Consider the following 14270-nt stretch of genomic DNA (forward strand, 5'->3'; position numbering starts at 1 on the left):
CGAACCCATAAATACCCTCCCCCTTTTCCCAACACATACGCTCTTCTGTAAAATTCCTCTGACCATCAGGATGAAACTGTAGGTTAATCGTCTGTCTAGGAGAAGAGTCTTTCTGGCAGCCCAAATCTGATATAGGCAAGGACCATCCAACTTACATTTCTTTTAGCTCATTCAGTATGACTAGATACTTTCCACAGCAACAGCATAATAATACTGAAAGCTGCCATTTCATTCACTTTGATTTTCAATAATCTGATTACAGCCCTTGCAAGTTAAGGTTCCATCCATAGCACGTTAAAAAATAGACAGATAAAATGCCTCCGAGCAAGTTAAACTGGGAAATCGAATTCAGTGTTATAATCACATCTCTACTGGCATTTTACGGGAACAATATTACAAGCTATAGGTGACAGGGCAGGATCAGCAAAGCAACATCGTCAGAGTGGTTTCTAAACAGCAAGGGAAGCACCACCATCTGGGAGCAATTTTGCAGGGGAACATTGCAATCAGAAGCTGAACCCCCAAAGTCTACCAGAGTTTAAGTTGTACTTGTGCCCTAGAACGTTCACCTCCCAATAGCTCATGCTACGCATGAACAAGCAGGTACGACTTTAGGTTATATATGGTCAAGGAGTCGTCTGGAAAATGGGGCAGAAAATAGGCTGGATGGGGTAATTGTCACCCTGTCCAACAGGGACATTTCTCCTTGTTCTGCCGCCATCTCCACCCCACCCCCGCTCACTAAGGCAGACGTACGGAAGGGGCAAGGATGAAGACTAGAATTTGATGTTGGGAGAAAGTGACACTGAATCAGCTGAGACTCGCACAGGCAGAGGAAACCACACAGGTCAGCCTGGTCTCGTAGAAGTAACGTTTCCACAGGTGTGGATAAGGCTGCCCAATATGCCTTGCTATCCACATAGTTTAGGGGTTTCTCTCCTGTAACAGATCCTGATGACACAACAGTTCCCTACAGAGAAACACGGTCAGATTCTCATTTTGAGTTGGATTACTCCAAAGAGAAAACGTATGCACTCCAGGGTCAAGGTGTATCTCCCTGGCTGAGAAAACAGGGATGCTTGACAGATCATTGAGGAAAGAGCTAAACAATTATAACGAGTACCTGCACCTCATCATCATGCCTGACGGATCACGTGGGCCACCTTCAGCGTGAAGGCAGAAAGTACATCTAAATCCACAGTTCTTAACCCTGGCTGCACGCTGGAATCACCTGGGCAGCTTTAAAAATACTGATGCTTAGGCCTGACCCAGGGGTGAGCTGGTGAAAGGCTCTGCACACCCACAACAGTAGTGTTTGCCTGTTTTTATGGTGTAAATTCTCAGACCCTGGCTGATTTCTAGCTGCCAACTTGATGGCAACTGGCTTAGAAAACTCTTGAAAATTTAACAATCACCTTTTGCAAGCTGGTTTGAGCCCGCTCCAGCTCACAACCTGGGTTCCACCCCTAGAAATTCTGAGGTGTTGGCCTGTGAGGTGTGACCCAGTTCCATGTATTTTTAAAAGCTCCTCAGGTGATTCTAAGGGGCCACCAAGGGTGAGAGCCAGTAGTCTAAGTGGCCACACTAATCAACAGCTATAGTGTAGCTATGACGTCTCTATCTGTAAGCGTCCCATAAATCATGTCTTGTGGAGAAGCAGTACGGTGTAATGTTAAAACCTTGGGCTCTGGAGACAGAATGCCTGGTTTAGATTCTGCACCTTCCTGGCTGTCTGATAATAGTGGCTGAACATCTCTGTGCCTCGGTTGCCTCATCTGTGAAAAGGTACCAACCCAAAGGGTCACTGTAAGGCTCAGATGAGATACACTCCAGTCAGTTACTCTATGGGGCCCTTAGAACAATGCCTGCCTGGCTCCAGGTGGGCCCCGAATTAATGCTGACCGTGCTATCCTCCACTCCACTGCACACGCTTGTGGAGTTCATGTCCATTTGGATTATAAGTTAAGTTATTGTTTGTTTTTGTTTTTTGCTTTAATCTAAATTTTGGTCCAACCGTGATGTTTCTCAATAAAATCTGTCTTGGATTTTCTATTTTCTTTTGAATGTGGAATAAGGATGAGGGAGATCTGGGGTTGATCCTGGTTGCATTTCAGGGGGCTGTGTGGAGTAGGCCTTAGTCTTAAGAAAAAGGTGAGATGGACACAGGCACTCCTGGTGGTAGGAGGCTGCATTTCTGCTGACGGATCCTTTCCAGGTCCCAGATTTGACAATTCTGTAATTCCACAGTGGACAGAGCCCAACATAAATGTCACACTGATGAACCTGATCTCAGCTGTCCTATTTCTCAGTGGCACTGACCTAGTTTGAGTAATTTGCACACAATATCTTGGTAATCAAACCACCCTGCCCTTTCATTTAGCTAAATCATCATTTAGGAAATATAACCATTCTGCTTAAATTATTGGGGGCAATCAAATATTGCTGCAATCCTTTATTCTTGTTCCCGGCTTGACTGTTCTTCCCTGACTTTTAACAAAAGCAATTAACATATTCTTTACTCTCCCCTGGGCAGCCTTGGGGTAAAAAAGGAGATATATCATTACTGTCACATTTGTAATAGGTATACACAATCATTACAGAAATAATAAAAGAATAACAAGTATAATGAAACTTTCTAGTGTCCCAGCTGTGCCCTCTTCCATGAAATCATCTTGTCTAGGAAAATGTTCAGTGAAGGAGAAGCACCACGGTAAGCACAGAAGATCTGTAATTATCTCCTCAGTAATCTGACATTTCTGACTTTAATATGTTTGGTGTCATGGCTAAGGAAAAAAAAAAAAAAAGAATTCTGTTCTTGCTTGTTAGTAGCTCCTGAACCCTCGCCTAACTCTTCAGTTTTTTTGTACCATCCACAGGGGAGCAGTAGTGCAGGGTGGGCCGTGCTAAGAGGTAAAAGGGTTGGAAGGAGAGTAAAATGGAGACAGGATGATTTGAGAAAGACATGAGTTCAAGGATGGATTCAAGTAATAAGTTCGTATAATGGAATACTAGGTACCAATGAAAACGAATTAGCCGTTGCACTGGAAGAATACAGATTAGTCACACAAACATCATGTTCATAATGTATGATTTCATCTGAGTGAGGGCCCAACAGATGAAACCAACCTCTGGTATTAGAAGTCAGCCAGAGAATACCTTTGGGGAAAGCAGAGGTAAATAGGAAGGGGCAACTGTTGGGGAAGCTTCTATTTCTTGACCTGGGTGTTGGCTTCCTGGCTGTATTCACCCTGTCGTAACTAATTCAACTGTACAGTTATGATCTGTGTATTTTCTGTATGAGTGTTATACCTTTATAAAGTATTGAAAAGTTAAAAAAAAGAGTGGAGTGCTGGAATGACTAGATAGTCACATGTAAAAGGATGAATTTTGACTCCCTACTTTTACTCCATATACAAAAAATTAACTCAAAGTGGATCAAATATCTAAATGTTTAACCTATGGCTTATATCTAACTGCTTAAATTATAGCTTAGAATTACAAAACTATTAGAGGAAAATATAGATTTAAACCTTCATGACCTTCATCGACAACAGTTTCTTAGATATGATACCTAAAGCACAAGAAACCACCACCACCACCAAGAAGACAAATTGGATATCATCAAACTTAAAACTTTCCTATGTCAAAGGACATCATTAAGAAAGTGAAAAGACAGCCCACGGAATGAGGAATGTATTTACAAATTATATATCTGATAAGGGTCTAGTATCCAGAAATCTTACAACTCAATAGCAAAAACATAGATAATCCAATTAAAAATGGGCAAACGATTTGAATAGACAGTCTCTAAAGAAGACATACAAATTTGCCATGTGCCAGTAAGCCCATGAAAAGCTCAACATCATTAGATATTAGGGAAATGGAAATCAAAACCACAATGAAATATCACTTCTTATCAACCAGGAAGGCTATAATAAACACACACACACAATCAGACAATAACCAGTGTCGGTGAGGATGTGGAGAAACTGGAATCTTCATCCACTGCTGCTGGGAATGTAAAAATGGTACCACTGCTGTGGCAAACAGTCTGGCAGTTTCTCAAACATTTAAACACCAAGTTACCATTCGACCAAGCAATTCCACTCCTAGGTATACCCAAGAGAACTGAAAATATATATCCACTCAAAACCTTGTATAGGAATGTTCACAGCAGCATCATTTAACAGCCAAAAAAGTGAAAATAGCCCAAATACCTGTCAACTGGTAAACAGATAAGTGAAGTGGTATATCCTCACAATAGCATAGCATTTGGCCATAAAAAGAAATGAAACACAGATACTTGCTAAAATAGGATGCTAAGTGAAAGAAGCCAGAAACGAAAGACCACGTACTGTATGCTTCCATTTGTATGCGATGCCCAGAACAGGCAAATCTATAGAGACAGAAGGATTCAATAGATCAGTGCTTGCCAAGACTTGGAGGGAGGGTGGAAATGGGAAGTGACTGCTAGTGGGGTACAGGGTTTCTTTGGGGGATGATAAAATTAGATAGTGTCTATGGTTGCACAACCTGTGAGTATACTAAAAGCCAGAGAACTATAAACTTTAAAGTAGTCAATTTTATGCTATGTGAGTTACACCTCAGTTAAAAAACGGATTTGATATTAAGTCAATTAATTATTTTTGATTAATTTTTTCCATGGTATTTTTTTCCCCATGGTATTAATTTTTTCCTTCTACCTAAACTCTTTGGTAGAAGGCCAAAGAGTTTAGGGGCGGTGGCGGCAATGGATGGAGACACCAGTACCGTCTGATCCACTGGAAAATGAATACCTGGTCATGGCAGGGCTGTACGAAAAGGCTTGCTCCAGACATTTTTAATCAAGATGCTTCCATTGTTAGCGCCGCCCTGCTTGGGTTGGGTGCGACCTGTGAGTCTGCTCTGGATTCCCTCCTCTGGCTGAGAAAGCAATTTGGGAGGTGAGTGTCCTGTCCCAAACCCGCTGGAGACAGGGTTTTTCTAGAGGGTGGAATGCCTTGGAAAGAGGAAACCTATGACGGAGGAGATCGGGTTTGCTGGGGAGGGAGAACCAAGCAGCAAGACCAACTTGATGAAGTCATTGCCAAATGGAAATGGCAGGAACGGAGTAAAAACGGAGAGAAGCGTGACCATTACCATTGTGTTTCTGCAGGAATCCGATGACCTTCTCCAGCACGGTGGTCTTGTCCATCTTCCGCGTGTTGCCAGGCAGCATGGAGCTGAGCTCTTTGATGAGAACATTGAACTGGTCCCGACGCTTCTTCTCAGACTTGTTTCGAGAAGCTCTGTCAACGCACAATACACAGGTTACTGGAACATTCCACCTCTGGAAGCCTTCCTTACGGGACGGAGGCACTTTTGGTCAGAGTGTGTTCTGCTGAGATCATCTAATCAAAACTTTTCAAGGAAAGAAACGTGCGCCATATTTCCGAGCTGAGTAACAGGGACAGAAAAAATGTTACGCTAGGCTCCTGGCCACAAAGAGAGACAGGATCAGTGAGTCATGCCTCAGATGCAAAATCTTACAGATCGGCTCTGTGGCCAGATGCTCTGACTCCAGAGAACAAATGACATGCTGATTATCACGATAAACAGCCCCGAGGGGTTTGCTCTGACAGTCTGTCCTCAGGCCCAAACCAGGTCCCCTCCAACCCAGAGCGCCTAGCCCCTGATGCCAAGTCACGAGGGATAACCAGGCATCCTGAGTGTCCAGTAGAGAGCCAGTGCCACCCAGGGCACACGTCCTGCCCACTGCCCCAGAGCTCATCATCCTGTTGGGGAGTCCAGGCACACCCCACACAAAACCATCTACAAGCCACGCACGGTTCAGAGGCAACGTGACAGGGACTGCATGTGACAAGCTGCTAAATGTTGCTGAACCCTTTTAAAAATGACATGGTGGAAACATCAATGCATGTTACTAAGTGAAAGAGCTAATCTGCAACGACTGCACACTCGAGGACTCCAACTCTATGACGTTCTGGAAAAGACAAAACGATGGCGACAGTAAAAAGATCAGCGGCTGCCAGGGCTTGAGGTGGTGGGGGAATGAACAGGTGGACACGGGATTTTCAGGGCTGTGAAACTAGTCTATATGATACTATAACGGCAGATGTGTGTCATATATTTGGCCAAACCCAGAGAATGTACAATCCCAAGAGTGAACCCTAGACTACGGTCTTTGTGGGACAGTGACGTGTCAATGTAGCTTCATCAGTTGCAGCAAACGGACCAGGCTTGTTGGTGGGGTGTTTGTAATCGGGGAGGCTGTGCATATATATAGCGACAGAGAGCATATGGAAAATCTCTGTACCTTCCACTCAATTTTGCTGGGAACTTAAAACTGCTCTAAAAATAGACTTTATTTTTTTTTAAAAATGACACACTACACTGCACGCCTACAGAAGAGATCAAAGTGGAGCTGCTCAGTTTGAGAGGAAGGGATCTGCTCTGAGCCACTGAGGCACTGAGGCAGCCTAGGATCCCAGGAACTCGGATAGGAAATCGCGGCTGCCTGGATCAGGCCGCCCCCCCATAGCCTGAAGAAGTCTGAGAAGCTGTGGCACCCCAGAGGCCTCGATCCTTAGACACACCACAGGCCAACAGCCCCCTTACTCAAAGCTGACCCACCCCTCCCAAATTCACCCCAGATGGAGTCGTTCCAGAAAGTCAGCTCACCGAGACAGAACAAGGGCCACAGCTGCAGGGTCCATTGAACTTGCTGGTCCAGGCTCCCTGGGGCCCGGGGTCAAGGTGCCTGGAGCAGCAGATCACCCACCAGGAGGCCACTGGCCAACACGTGGTCAGGACAGGATGCTGGTGGCTTGTGACAACTCAGCAGGTTCCCCTCAGAGGGATTCGCCTCCCCTAGGGCAGGTACCAATATCCACAGATGTCAGTATCCCCATAGATACAGCTTCCCCAAACAGCCCTTAGAAACAGAGGCACACACGCCTAACACCCTTTCCCTTGATGCTGTGATGGCCACAACCATTCCGCTTGTCACTGCCTAATTGCGCACGACCTGTCTTGGTTTCAACCCACCCGTATACAAGTCATCTTTTGCTGATTTCGTCTCAGTTTGGAGGGTTTCCTGATAACAGCTGAGGTAATTCTTCACAGCTCACCTAAGGCGTGTGGTAGCTACCCTTACCTAAGGGTCTCTTCCTTTTCCTGACTTTTCCCTCCTCTCTCTCCTTGGATTTCTGGGAGGACCCGAAATCCTCAAGGCATTTCTACAAAGGCCTCATTCCTAGGCTAGTCACTATCTTCAAGTACACTCTCTCCCAATCTCTCCCACAGTCTGACTGCAGGTGTAGCAGTAAGATGCCGAGGTGCCTTTGTGCCAGTCCAAGGTGAAAAGCATACTGTTCAAACACATGGGAGAGAAGAAAGGAACCTTTTAACTTTCTGAGTGACTGTCTATGCATTATAAATAATTTTTTGGCCTAGATTTGAAGAGTGACATGCAACCTCCTTAGTCAAAAAAAGCTCTGTTCCTGTCCTAGTTTGCCCATTATAAATTATTGGTGAGCAGATAACACCCAGCTCATTATGACTCTGTTCTCTTCTTCAGTGGGTATAATGACAATGAACACAGCCTGGCAGAGACAATGATGAAGGCTTATATCATTAGTGACGGGAACACAAGCTTGTTTCTGTCAGCCTCCGCCTGGGACACATGATGGTGCCCACTGGAAATTGGTCAGTGTCAGCTGAATCCACAGCTCTGAGCCAAAAAGGAAAAAAAAAAAGCCTTAAATGACCTTATTTCTGATAAGGAGGTCTGCTGGGCAGGCCCCGAGACCACCATGCCTAAGGCACTGGGAAAACAGGTTGAAAGACACTTAAACAATCAGCCTTTGGGTTTGTTTTTTCCTTTAAGGCGTTATTTATGTTCAGTGAAACGCATCCATTTTATGCGCGTAGTTTGATGAAGCTTGTTAACTGGAACCACCACCAAAATTGAGCTGTAAAGCAGCTCCTCGATCCTAAAAGGGTTTCTCCTGCATCTTCGCTGCTGATCTCCCCGGACCACAGCCCCGGGAAACCACTGGTCTGCTGTCACTGTCGTTTTGTCTTTTCGAGGATTTCATATAAATGGAATCAGAGAGCACAGAATCTTTTTTTTTTTTTTTTTTTTGCAGTACGCGGGCCTCTCACTGTTGTGGCCTCTCCCGTTGCGGAGCACAGGCTCTGGACGCGCAGGCTCAGTGGCCGTGGCTCACGGGCCTAACCGCTCCGCGACATGTGGGATCTTCCCGGACCGGGGCACGAACCCGTGTCTCCTGCATCAGCAGGCGGACCCCCAACCACTGCGCCACCAGGGAAGCCCAGCACAGAATCTTTGACTTTTATGTAGCATAAAGTTTTGGCGATTCATCCATGCTCTTGCATATATTAATACTTCATTCCTTTTGACTGCTGACTAGTAGTCAACTGGGCTGTTTCTACTTCGGGGGTATTAAGAATAATGCTGCTCTTATTATACAACACGGGGAATAAAACCAATGTTGTGGAATAATTGTAAATGGAAAGTAACCTTTAAAATTTGTATAAAAATTAAAAAAAATAATAACACTGAGTATTCATTTCCTTGTCTTTGTGTAGACACAGGGGTAAGTACAAAGGTATGAAACTGCTGGGTCATATCATAAGAGTATGTTTAACATTGTAGCATAGTACCGTACAGTTATACAAAATGGCTGTCCTGTTTCTGCATTTCCACCTGCACCGTATGAGAGTTCCTGTTGCTCCACATCCTTGCAAACAGTTGGCATTGTCAGTCTTTCTTCACTTTAGCCACTGTAGTGTTATCTCATTGTGGTTTTAATTGGCATTTTTCTCATGATGAGTGATGTCAGCATCTTTTCCCATGCTTAACCCTCTTTCGTATATCTTCTTTTGTGAAGTGTCTCTTCAAATCTTCTGCCCATTTTTCAATTGGGTTGTTTGTCTTCTTTTTATTGAGTTTAAGAGAGAGAAAAAAAAGAGAGAGGAGGTCCAGGAGGAAGGGAAGGGGGGTGTGTGTGTGTTTTAAACATACATTGATACAAGCCTTTGACTTTGAATGCGGGGCTCAAAGAGCTCCAGGTTAGCTTTTCTGACGTCTCCCATGGGACACTGGTGACACAGATAACACTTGCTGGGCACTTACTATGTAACAGCACTATTGTAAGTGCCCTACATGTATTCATTCCTTTAATCCTCATAATGGCCCTTGCAGGTAGGTGCTGTTATCATTCCCATTTCACAGCTGAAGCTGAGGCACTGAGAGGCTGTATACCTCCCGACGTCACAGGACTACGAAGTGGTGGAGAAGGCCAACTCAGGTGTCCATGCTATGAAGCGCTGCACTCTCCCACCTCCTTCTACAACTCCCTCATTCTCTCCACATCTGTAACCCCTGGAAGCCCCGGTTCTGTTCTCCATCACTGTGTTCTCTTCTTGAGAATGTCACATAAACAGAATCAGACAGTGTCAACTTATGAGCTGGCTTCTACCCAGCACGATGCCTTTGAGGTTCGTCCAAGTTGCTGCACCTACCAACACCTTCCCCTTCTCATGGATGAGTAGTTTTCTACTGCATGGATGTAACACAGCTGGCTTATCCATTCACCTGCTGAAGGAGATCTGGGTTGTTTCCCATGTTCGTTCATAAGTAGAGATGCTGTAAACATTTGTGTACAGGTTTTTGTGTGAACCTAAGTTGTCAGCTCTCTGAAGTAAGTAACCTGGGAGTAGGATGGCTGGATCACGTGGAAAGTGTATGTTTAACTTTCTAAGAAACCGCCAGACTGTTTTCCAGGGTGGCGGTACCCTTTTCTCTCTTGCTAGCGCTGTAGAAGTGATCCAGATGTTCCACATCCTCAAGGAGAGTTAGTATTGTCAGTACTTTTTGTTTTAGCTCATCTAAGAGATGTGCAGTGCTATCTCATTGGGCTTTCATTTGCATTTTTCTAATCGCTAATGATGTTGAACATCTTTTCATGTACTTTTATGCCATCTGTATATCCTCTTTGGTGAAGCATCCGTTCATGCCCTTCGGCATTTTAAAATGGGGCTGTTTGTTTCCTTACTGTTGAGGTTTGAGAGTTCGTTATATATTCTGATACAATCCTTTGTCAGACATGTGATTGTCAATATTTTTCCAGCTTGCCTTTTCATTCTCTTAATAAGTGTCTTTCACGGAGTAAAAGTTTTAAATTTTGAAGCCCAAGTTAATTTTTTGCTTTTTATGGCTTGTGCTTTGGTGTCAGATCTAAGAACCCCTTGGCCTAACCTCAGGCCACGAAGATTTTTCTCCTGTGTTTTCTTCTAAGAGTTTTACACATTTTACCTTTAGACTTATGATCCATTTTGAGTTATTTTTATAACATGTAGGGTTTAGGTGAAAGTTTGTTTGCATATGGCTGTCCAGTTGTTCCAACTCCACTTTTCTGAAATGACATTTCTACACTGAATTACCTTTGCACCTTTGTGAAAAATCAACTGGTCAACTTTATGTGATTCAGTTTCTGGATTATCTATTCTCTGTTTGTTCCAGGGATATGAGGAGCTTTCCCTCCACCAGTACCATACTGCGCAATTACTGTAGTTTTATAGTAAGTCTTACAATTAATAATGTGATTCCTCCAACTTTATTCTTTTTCAAAATTATTTTGACCATTCTAGTGCTTATGCCTTTCCATTAAATTAAAAAAAATTATTTTATATTGGAGTATGGTTGATTTCCAATGTTGTGTTAGTTTCAGGTGTACAGCAAAGTGATTCAGTTATACATATACATATATCTATTCTCTTTCACATTCTTTTCCCATATAGGATATTGCAGAGTAATGAGTAGGGTTCCCTATGCTATATAATAGGTCCATGTTGATTATCTATTTTATATATAGGAGTGTGTATATGTTAATCCCAATCTCCTAATTTATCCATCCCCTCCACCTTTCCCCTTTGGTGACCATAAATTTGTTTTCTAAGTCTGTGAGTCTGTTTCTATCTTGTAAATAAGTTCATTTGTATCATTTTTTTTCCAGTTTCCACATATAAGTGATATTATATTGTCTTTCTCTGTCTGACTTACTTCACTTAGTATGATCATCTCTAGGTCCATCCATGTCGCTGCAAATGGCACTATTTCATTCTTTTTTAATTTGATCATTCTGGTGCCTATGCCTTTCCATTACATTTTACAAGGAATTTGTTTTTTTTTTTTTTTGCGGTACGCAGGCCTCTCACTGTCGTGGCCTCTCCCGTTGCAGAGCACAGGCTCCGGACGCGCAGGCTCAGCGGCCATGGCTCACGGGCCAGCCGCTCCGCGGCATGTGGGATCTTCCCGGACCGGGGCACGAACCCGTGTCCCCTGCATCGGCAGGCGGACTCTCAACCACTGCGCCACCAGAGAAGCCCCAAGGAACTTGTTTTTATCTACAAAGAGTTCTGCTGGGATTTTGATTGGAATTCTTTTAAATCTATGGACCAATTTGGGGAAAACTGGTATCTTTACTCTGTCGAGTCTTCCAATACATAAATACATTGTCTTTCCATTTACTGAGGTCGTCACTGATTTCTGTTAGGAGCATTTTGCAGTTTTTACACACATATTTCACACGTTTTATTAGATTTATACCTAAGTATTTCATTTTGGGGGATTGATTATAAATTATGTTTTTAATATCAGTTTCTAATAGTTTTCATAGCTAACCTATAGAAAGATGATTGATTTGTGTGTTTTAACTTTGTATCCTGTGACCTTGCTAAATTCACTTATTAGTTATAGGAGCTTTTTTTTTTTTTTTGGTAAGTCTCTCCGGATGTTCTATATACACAATCATGTCATCTGTGAATGGGGAAAGTGTTGTTTCTTTTTTTTCCAGTCAACATGCCTTTGATTTCTTTTACTGTCTCATTACTCTGGTTAGAACTAGAAGCATGATGTTGAATAAAAGTCATGAGAGCAGATAATTTTACCTTGTTTACCATTTTAGGGGGAAAACATTCAGTCTTTTGCCATTAAGTATATTAGCCGTAGGTTTTATGTAAATGCCCTTATGCCTTTTATATAAATGCATAAATAGGAGGAAATTCCCTCCTACTCCTAGTTTGCTGAGAGTTTGTATCATGAATAGAAGTTGAATTTTGTCAAATTCCTTTTCTGCATCAATTAATATAATCATGTGGTTTGGTTTTTCTTCCATAGCTTTCAAACTTGGTGGGTTACACTGATACACTGATTGGTTTTCAAATATTGTATAGCCTTATTTTCCCTGGATAAAACTCTGCTTGGTCATGATGTATTTGCTAGGCAGATAGATAGATATAGATAGACAGATGGACATGATTTGCTAATGCGTGGTTGAGGATTTCTGCATCTATGTTCATGAAGAATATTGGCCCATAGTTTTCTTTTCTTGTACTGTCTTCTTCTGGGTAACGCTGGTCTCACAAAATAAGTTGGGAAGTATTTCCTCCCCTGGAGGAGACTGTGTAAAATTGGTGATAATTCTTCTTTTAATGATTGACAGAATTCATCAGTGGAACCATGTGGGTACGGAGATTTCTTTTTCACAAGATTTTAAACTACAAATTCAATTTCCTTATTAGTCACAGGATTCTAGGCTTTCTATTTCTTCTTGTATGAGTTTTGGTAGTTTATAGTTTTTGAGTAATTGGTTCCTCCCATCTAAGTTGTTGAACTTATAAAGGTTCCGTTGTTCAAAGAATTCCCTTATGGTCCTTTTAATGTCTGAAGGGTGGTGCAGTGACATCTCCTCTATAAAATTCCTGCTATTGGTAATCTATGTCTTCTTTTTTGTCATTCTTGCAATAGGCTTACCAATTTTACTGATTTTTTAAAAATCACCTTTTTGTTTCACTGATCTTTCCCTATTATTTTTGTTTTCACTCTTATTGATTTCTGCTCTTATATCTATAATTTCCATTCTTCTTCTTGTTTTGAGCTTACTCTGCTCTTTCATTTCTAGTTTCTTACAGCAGAAGCTTAAGTTCTTGACTTAAGACCTTTTCTCTTTTCTATTATGAACATTTAATGATACAGCTTTCCCTCTAAGCACTGCTTTAGAAGCAACCCACAGATTTTGCTATGTTATAATTTTACTCTTGTTCAGTTCAAAATACTTTCTAATATTCCTCGAGACTTCCTCTTTGACCCTTGGATTACTTAGAAATGTATTGTCAAAAAAGTGCTATCTTTTTCTCCCCCCACACTATATTTCTGTTTCTAATTTAATTTCAGTTCATTAGACTTTTTTACATTTGTTTTGTGAAGAAGGATTTATCTTATTGAACGTTCAACATGTACTTGAAAATAATGTGTATTCTGCTACTGTTGGGTGGAGTTTTCTACAACTGTCAAGCATATCGTTTTGGTTGATAGTACTTTTTAATTCTTCTATATCTTTACTGAATTTCTATATACCAGCTCTATTACTGAGAAAGGCATATTAAATTCTTGTCACAGTTCTTTAGGTTGTGCTTTATGTATTTCGAAGCCCTGTTGTTAGGTATATACACATATAGAATTGTTATGTGTTCTTAGTAAACTGACTCTTTATCATTATGTAATATCACTCTTTATTCCTGGCAATTTTCTTTGCTATAAAGTATACTTTATTTTATAGTATTTTATTGCCACTCTGGCTTTCTTTTAATTAATTTATGTGGTATATCATTTTCCATAGTTTTACTTTTAACCTATCTATATCATCATATATAAAGTGAATGTCACGTCATTTTAAAAAATCCATTCTGAAGATCTGTCTTTTAGTTGGCATGTTTAGGCCATTGCATTTAATGTAATTATTTATATGTTTGGATTTAGGTATACCATCTGTTTCCTGTTTTTTCACTTTTTGTTTGTTCACTTGTTTTTTTGTTGTTCCTGTTTCTCCTTTCCTGCCTTCTTTTGGGTTTATTCCATTTTAATTTATCTAACCCATGCAGCTACAGTCAATTAATCTTTGACAAAGGAGGCAAGAATATACAATGGGAAAAAACATTCTCTTCAGCAAGTAGTGCTGGGAAAGTTGGACCGCCGCTTGTAAATCAATGAAGTTAGAACAAACCCTCACACCATACACAAAAATAAACTCAAAATGGCTTAATGACTTAAACATAAAACATGACACCATAAAACTCCTAGAAGAGATCATAGGCAAAACATTCTCTGACATAAATCATGCTTATGATTTCTTAGGTCAGTCTCCCAAGACAATAGAAATAAAAACAAAAACAAATGGAACCTA

General features: G+C 41.6%; 1 protein-coding gene across 10 annotated transcripts in view; it reads right to left on the bottom strand.

Annotated features, from left to right (window-relative positions):
• Window positions 1-14270, bottom strand: part of NPAS2 (neuronal PAS domain protein 2) — a 182003-nt gene that overhangs the window by 68018 nt on the left and 99715 nt on the right. For all 10 annotated transcript variants that reach the window (XM_033838602.2, XM_033838608.2, XM_033838605.2 and 7 more), the window contains one exon: window positions 5140-5288. In XM_033838602.2, coding sequence (XP_033694493.1) covers window positions 5140-5288 — 149 coding nt within the window. The remainder of the gene's footprint in view (window positions 1-5139; window positions 5289-14270) is intronic.

The sequence above is a fragment of the Tursiops truncatus genome, chromosome 14 (genome assembly GCF_011762595.2).
Source record: "Tursiops truncatus isolate mTurTru1 chromosome 14, mTurTru1.mat.Y, whole genome shotgun sequence".
NCBI lineage: Eukaryota > Metazoa > Chordata > Mammalia > Artiodactyla > Delphinidae > Tursiops > Tursiops truncatus.